General features: G+C 50.0%; 1 protein-coding gene across 3 annotated transcripts in view; it reads left to right on the top strand.

The window, feature by feature from the left end:
• The window catches only part of Crk (Crk proto-oncogene, adaptor protein), a 97747-nt gene that overhangs the window by 72552 nt on the left and 17695 nt on the right, over window positions 1-7500 (top strand). Inside the window, exon 1 of one of the 3 annotated variants that reach the window (XM_043021401.2) lies at window positions 1943-2700. The exons of the other annotated variants lie outside the window; for them this stretch is intronic. Within the exon in view, the coding sequence (XP_042877335.1) occupies window positions 2654-2700 (47 nt within the window). The 5' untranslated portion in view covers window positions 1943-2653. Of the gene's footprint in view, window positions 1-1942; window positions 2701-7500 lie in introns of those variants that run through there. 3 annotated transcript variants of the gene reach the window in all.

The raw sequence follows: 7500 nt of genomic DNA, 5'->3' as shown, positions 1-7500 counted from the left end.
ACGCGTGTGAACATCTCGTCGTCTCCGGTCCGCCTTATTGGCGTGGCAACTCGCGATCGGCGGCTGCCCTCCATGTGCCGGCCGGCGGCGCTGCTGCTGCTCCGTCGCCGCCGCACCGTTACGCGCTGGACGGAAGGGGGGGGGGGTTGTGGGGGTCCGCGGGCGGGGGAGAGGGGAGGGGGTGGAATGAGAAGGAGGGAAATCATGTTTAGAAATTATAGATAAAGGCGAAGGGAGGGAAGGGAAAATGCAGGGAAATGGACGGGGAAGGGGGGTAGAGAGAGAGAGAGAGAGAGAGAGAGAGAGAGAGAGAGAGAGAGAGAGAGAGAGAGAGAGAGAGAGAGAGAGAGAGATGCATAAACAAATTGATGAAAATGGATAAAGGAGAAGGAAAATGGACGGAAGAGAAGAGAAGGGGGAGGTGAAGGATGGGATTAAGTAGGAAAACATTGGTTGTAATTTGTTATTATTGTTTTTGTTTTCGCTGTTTAAAGAAGTGGTTGTTTATTCTAGAGAAATTGCTCGACTTAAGTGCATTTGATGGCTTATAAAATGGAATAAGATATTCAAGAGGTAACTGTTAAGAGGTCCCGACGGAGGGGAGTTGAGGGAGGAAGAGAAATAAAAAAAGAAAAGGAAGGAGAAGGAGAAGGTAAAGTTAGAGGAGTGGGTGGAGGGAGGTAAGTCTGGTGAGTAATTGAGGCGCGTGTCCCACTAACTCTATAGGCCGAGTAGAAGCTAATGAGTCTCCAGTCTCCCCTCCCCTCCCCTTCCTATCTTCCCCTCCTTCCTCCCTTTTCCCCCTCCTCCTCCTCCCCGGATCATTCCCATTTCGAAGATGAGTAACCGAGTAAATTATATTTTTTTCTGCTTCTCCTCTTCCTCCTCCTCGAGGCGCCCTTGAGAGGTGTTCAGCGTCTCTTGGCAGGGGAGTGGAGAGTCGCGTGGGACGGGTAATGAGTAAAAGGTCTTTTGGAGTGGTCATGAGCAAGGCAAGGTTTAGGAGTTGGAGTGTATGGAGTGATGTTTTCGTTTTGATGACCGTCGTGTATTGGTTTTCTTTTAGGAGACTGATGAGAGAGAGGGAGAGGGAGAGGGAGAAAAAGAGAGAGAGAGAGGGAGAGGGAGAAAGAGAGAGAGGGAGAAAAAGAGAGAGAGAGAGGGAGGGGGAGACGAAGTGTGAGTCAGAGAATGAGTTAGAGAAGATGAGAGAGAGGGAGAGTTTTAGCATGCAAGCAAGCAAGAGAGAGAGAGTGTGAGTGATTGCGTGAGTGTGTGCGTGTGCGTGCACGTCTGCCTGTCTGTCCACCTCTGCTAATGACTTTCCTCCCATGTATCGGATGCAGACGGAAGAGGCCGCCAACAGCATCAACATCAGCGGTGTCAGCAGTGTTAAAATCCGGCCTGTCATTTGTCATTGGTCTTGCGTCACGGGCGTTATTTTTAGGCTCGCGATTGGCAGTGCAAGGGCGTTACTCTGGTCGGGAGTTGGGGAGGGAGGAAGGGAGGTAGGGAGGTATGTATAGGGATTGTAGCCAGTTTCCCCTCGTCTTTCATCTTTCGTTTTTACCATTTGCATTCTCTAATAACACACCTCTTTTATTTACGAATATGCATACCCCCCCCCCCTCTCTCTCTCTCTCTCTCTCTTTCTCTCTCTGTATGTATGTATGTATGTGTGTGTGTGTGTGTGTGTTTATGTTTATGTGTGAGAAAGAGAGAGAGAGAGAAAATTGTATGAGTGTGTGAAAATACCTTTTTGGAAGTGAGCAGAACATCGCTGGGGGAGGGGGAGGGGGTTGGAGTTGGGGTTGGTGGTCGGGGTTGTTAAGGCAAGTTAGTCAAGTGTGTAGAGGAGGTCCGCCCGTGCCTCCGCCCCTCCACTCCTGAGGGCGGGTGGTTGTGGCGAAGCGGTGGTGGAGGCGCGGGCGGCAGTCGCGGCCGTGGATGCCTGCTGTACGAACGCCCGCCCGCCCGCGCTCTAGTCCGACTGTGTGTCTGTCTGTCTCTGTCTGAACGCTACTCGCCCGTTCCTCTTCGGAGATTTCTAGAAGCGTCTTGGCTGTGGAGTTCTCCAAGCATTCCCTCATCGGAACAGAGACAGATTCGATACCTGTGTATGTGTGTGTCGTTTTATTTTTTTCTCTCATTAAAAGTGCTTGGTGTTTATATGCATTAAGGACTCGGATCCTTTGGGAAGATTCCTCTGGATTTGAAAAAAAGGGGGAGGACTAGACAAGGAGCCCCCCCCCTCCCCCCCGCTCACCTCACCCCTATCTCACGCCCAGAGTCTACCCACATAGACTGGGATGCGACGAGAAAACAAATCGTGACTAGACAATGCATAGTGAATAGGTTAAAATCGATAAAAGTGTATCTTTTTCGGGGGAACTGAGGTAAAAAGCGGGCGGAGAGCACGCAACACGGAACCACGAGCATCTGCCCGGCGTCTACTCAAGGTCATCCTCGACGTCGCGTGCCTCGAGTGATCAAGGGGAATTCCTCGCATTCCTTGCAACGCGGACGAGGCGGGCGCGGAGGGTGCAATTTTGGGCGTGTGATCCGAGGGCTGGGCGTTGCAAGGGCGGCGCGTGGGCGCGAGGGGAGTGTGTTTGTGTTGCAGTGAAAAAGAGTGTTCTTTCCCTTCGCCCTCATGCCTGCAGCCATGCCGGAGCGGAAGAGCTTTTTCAACGGCGAACGGTGAGTGTTTACGGAGTCGGCTGATGAGTTACGGTGTTTTACGTCTAGAATTTGTTTTTTTCTTCTTCTTCTTCTTTCGTTTTTTTTTATCGGTTTCTAACTCTTTCGCAGTCTCTCTCTCTCCCTCTCTCTATCTCTCTCCCTCCCTCCCTCTCTCTCTCTCTCTCTCTCTCTCCCTCTCTCTCCTCTCTCTCTCTCTCTCTCTCTCTTTCTCTCTCTCTCTCTCTCTCTCTCTCTCTCTCTCTCTCTCTCTCTCTCTCTCTCTCTCTCTCTCTCTCTCTCTCTCTCTCTCTCTCTCTCTCTCTCTCTCTCTCTTCTTTCCTCCCTTTCCCCCCTTTATGAAGAGGATATAAAGCTTCGAGATCGAGGTTATATCAAGACCATTATTTTCTTCTCGGCAATTTGGAATCTTCTAGTAAACTCCCATGAAATTTATTGTGTAATTTTATATTATTCACCTCGGGGTCTAGGCCTAGAATTTTCAGTTTCAGTTTTCAGCTTATTCGCGAACCGCTTTTTTTTTCTTCCATGCCTCTCTTTCCGTCTTTCCCTTCCTCCCTTCCTCCCTCCCTCCCTCCCTCCCACTGTCCTTCTTTCCTTTCTATTCGTTTACCTTTTTTGTCGGCATTATTCGGCGTCTAGTCCGTATTCACAGTGCATAGATGTTCAGGAAACGACTTAGGTTCCAAGGATTCTCCAACGCTTTTTTTTTTTTTTTGCAACAGAATGGAGGTCGTTGTTGCACGGGCGTTGTTGCATCAGTCCTCTCTTGTTTATCAACACCGGCGGCATTGTCTAGCTTGCGTGGCATGTGTGAAGGCTCCGCTTGAGGTATCGTATCCCTTTCTCTGCTATAAGAGAGGGAGGGAAGGAGGGCGGGGGGGTGAAGGGAAAGCTGGAGGGGGGATGAGGGAGGAAGAAGATGAAGGAAGAGGAGGAGGAGGAGGATTGTGTTGTTAATAATGATGATGATGATGATGATGATGATGATAGGATTCAAAAGAGGCAAACGGACGCTTGTTTCTCCGGCTAATTTTCACGTGCGTGTTACGGACACGTTTTGACAGTTACGGATTAGGCATTCTTAGCGTTTCTGTTCTTTGAAAAAAGATGTGGGAAGAGGAGAGGAAGGGGTATACCTCGTGGTGTTCATCCACTAACTCTGTGGCTTGCCTGGATCAATTACCTCTCTGAAGACGTGCATATTCTCCTCCCCTCCCCCGCCTCCCCTCGCCTCCCCTCGCCTCTCATGCTCTCCCCGCCCACGCTCACTGCAGCGCTCTCTCTGCTTTTCCTCACCCTCGGTCTCTCTCTCTCTCTCTCTCTCTCTCTCTCTCTCTCTCTCTCTCTCTCTCTCTCTCTCTCTCTCTCTCTCTCTCTCTCTCTCTCTCTCTCTCTCTCTCTCTCTCTCCTTCTCTTCCTTTCTCCCTCCCTATCTCCCTTCCTCTCTCCCTCCCTCTCCCCCTTCTTCTCTCCCTCCCTCTCCCCCTTCTTCTCTCCCTCCCTCTCCCCCTTCTTCTCCCCCTCTCTCCCTCTCTCCCTCCTCTCCTTCTCTGAATTGCCTTACTCTTTTGTCCTCTCTTCGTGCCCCCCCCCCCTTGCTTATTCCTCCCTGCCTCAGCTTCAAGCAAGTAACGCACGATCGCGGGCCTGGCTTGGGCGTGTTCCCACACTGCCGGAAGTGAGCCTTACCTTCGGCTTCCGCAGTTACGGTTTCCGTGTGTATGTATGTGTGTGTGTGTGTGTGTATGTGTATGTGTATGTGTATGTGTATGAATGTGTATGTGTGTGTATCTTGACGCGTTACGACAAACGACTGTTTTTATTTTTCTTCCTTTCTCTTTTCGTGTGTGTTCGTTCATGTGAATACATGTATTTAACTTGCATACACAGCTATATCTAGTAGCATGCCTATTTGTATATAAACACCGTGCAAATATTGCTACGCGTGCAGTTGAGAGGGAACAGCTCAGGTGCAAGACCCAGCTTGCTTCTCAGGTGTCACGGGGCTGGTGCACGCAGGAGGCCGCCCAAGCACCGCCCACGCCTCTTTTCCTTGTGTCCGACGGCGGCGTCCTCCCTTAAGGTGATCACTTAGTATGATCGATTTCCCTCCTTGATGCGTTTTAAACTTGATAGGGTTGTTTTTATTGCTGTTATTGTTGTTGTTATTGCTTCTGTTCGTCGGGTACCTGTCTCCTTCGCCTTGTTTCTTTCGCTTCCACATCATCTTCCTTTAAGCGCTTTCCCATTTTCATTAACCCCCTCTCCCTCCTCCTCCTCATCTCCTCCTCCTCCTCCTCCTCCTCCTCCTCCTCCTCCTCCTTCTTCTTATGTTCTTTTCCTTCCACCCTTCCCTCTTGATTTTCTGCATTTTTCTTTCTCATCCTCATCCTCATCTTCCCCCTTCCTTCCTTTCCCTCCTCCTCCTCCACCTCCTCCTATTCCTCCTCCTCCTCCTCCTCATCTTCATCCTTTTCCGGCGCGTCGTCTCGATCTCTCCATCTGCCCCTGCAAACGCCGCTTTAAATTCTGATGCTTGAGGGTAAGTACTCTCTCTCTCTCTCTTTCTCTCTCTCTCTCTCTCTCTCTCTCTCTCTCTCTCTCTCTCTCTCTCTCTTTCTCTCTCTCTTTCTCTCTCTCTCTCTCTCTCTTTCTTTCTTTCTACTTTCTCTCTCTCTCTATCTCTCTCTCTCTCTCTCTCTCTCTCTCTCTCTCTCTCTCTCTCTCTCTCTCTCTCTCTCTCTCTCTCTCTCTCTCTCTCTCTCTCTCTCTCTCTCTCCTCTCTTTCACCTTCTCTACCTTCCTCTCCCTCTCTCTCTTCATATCCCTCCCTCTCTCCCTCTTTCTCTTCATATCCCTCCCTCCCTCCCTCCCTCCTTCCCCCTCTCCCTCCCTCCGTCTCCCTCTCCCTCCCTCTACCTCCCTCCTTCTCCATCTCCCTCTTTCCCTCCTCATCTCCCTTCTCTACACTCGATCCTTTGCGTGCAGTCGCATTCGCAGGCGCCGTGACCCAGCTCTCCCAACTTTAAGTTCGCGGCTGGTCCCTAGCCCAACTTTAACCCTTGCCGAACCGTCGGACCTTCGCCGTAACTGTGCCCCCCCTCCCCTCCCCCATTCGCCCTCTTCTCCTGCATTCCTTCTCGTTTTTCACTGATTGTCTTTCCTTGTCCTGTTGCTATGACGTATCTTCCTCCCTTGTTTTTTTATATTGGCTTGCTGCCTCTTTCTTTTCTCTTCTCGTCTTTTGCCTTTTTTCATCTTCTTCTTTGACCTAATTCATTTTCATCCTCTTGTGTTTTTTCCCCTCGCCTCGTTTGTTTCCTTTCATCTTCTTCCTTTCCTTTACTGTCTATCATCTGTCTTATTCTTCTCTCTTTTTTTTAAAACCATCATCCTCTTTTTATCCCCTATCATCTTCCTCCGTTCTCCACTCTCTTCCCCCCCCCCCCCTCAACTCCCGCTTTATCCCTTCTCTTCGTCTCATCCTCCTGATCTTCCATCCTCATTTTCTTTCCCTTTACCTTCCGCTCTCTTTTTTCTGCTCCCTCTCCCCACACATTCTCGGTTTTATTCTCGTTCTTTTGTTCCGTCTCCTCTCTTCTCTTTCTTTTTCCATTCTCTTTCGGTTTTATCATCTTCCTCCCCTTTTCCTCCCATCCCCTATTTTTGTCTTCGTTTTCCCCTCTCCGTTCATCCTTTTCCCCCATTCTCTCGGTTTTATCTATCCCCTTCCTGCCTCCCCCCCCCCCATCCTCTCTCTTTCCCACAGTTTCCCCTCCTCATCCTATATCCCCCTTTCTCTCGGCTTTATCCATCTTCCTAACCCTCCCCCCCATCTCTTTACCTACACGGGTCCCCTCTCTCTGTTCTTCCTTTATTTCTCCAATCTTTCGGTTTTATCCATCCTCCTCCCCTCCCCTCCCATCTTCCTCCTCCTCCTCCTCCTCCCTCCCATCCCATCCTCCTCCTCCTCCTCCTCCTCCTCCTCCCCCCTCCCCTCCCATCCTCCTCCTCCTCCCCCCTCCCCTCCCATCCTCCTCCTCCTCCCCCCTTCCATCCTCCTCCTCCTCCTCCTCCCCCCCCCCCTCCTCCTCCTCCTCCCCCCTCCCCTCCTCCTCCTCCTCCTCCCCCCTCCCATCCTCCTCCTCCTCCTCCTCCTCCCTGACCACCACCTGTGTCACGCCAAAAGGGATGACAAGGATTTCCGCGTCGTCGCCATATCCTTCAACCCCCGGCGAGATTTTCTGGCGGTCTTCCTCTCCTCCTCCTGCGCGGGGTTTTCTTGGTAAAGGAATTTGATTTTTATTGTATTGTTTTTTTGTTTTTTTTTACTTTTTTATTGTTTGTTTGGGTTGTTTTGGTTGCTGGATTGGATTGCTGACTCTTCCTTTTTTTTGTATCTTTCTCTCGCTGCCTCTCGGTCTGTGTGTGAGTGTGTATGTATTTCTTTCTTTCTTTCTTTCACTTTTGGGGAAGGTTGGATTCTTCTCTCACTCTTTCTCTTTCTCTCTCTCTCTTTCTCACCTGTTCTTCATTTCTCCTTCCCCATCCTTCTAAAGTATCGTTCTCAGCTTTGAAACACCTCTTTCATCCCATAATTAAATCTCTTGCCAGCCTTTAGCAACATAGCCACACCCTCTTCTCTGTCTCTCTCTCTTTCTCTTTCTCTTTTTCTCTCTCTCTCGCTCTCTCTATATTATTTTTCTTCTAACCTTTCTATTCCCTTTTCCTTTTCTTCCTTCCCTTTCGTTTTTCGTTTTGCATTTTCTTCCTTCCCTTTCTTTTTCCTTTTCTTTT

The sequence above is a fragment of the Penaeus japonicus genome, unplaced genomic scaffold, assembly GCF_977035675.1.
Source record: "Penaeus japonicus unplaced genomic scaffold, GWHDUDI00000001_assembly GWHDUDI00000024, whole genome shotgun sequence".
NCBI classification, from domain to species: domain Eukaryota; kingdom Metazoa; phylum Arthropoda; class Malacostraca; order Decapoda; family Penaeidae; genus Penaeus; species Penaeus japonicus.
This window is presented reverse-complemented; position numbering and strand designations above follow the sequence as displayed.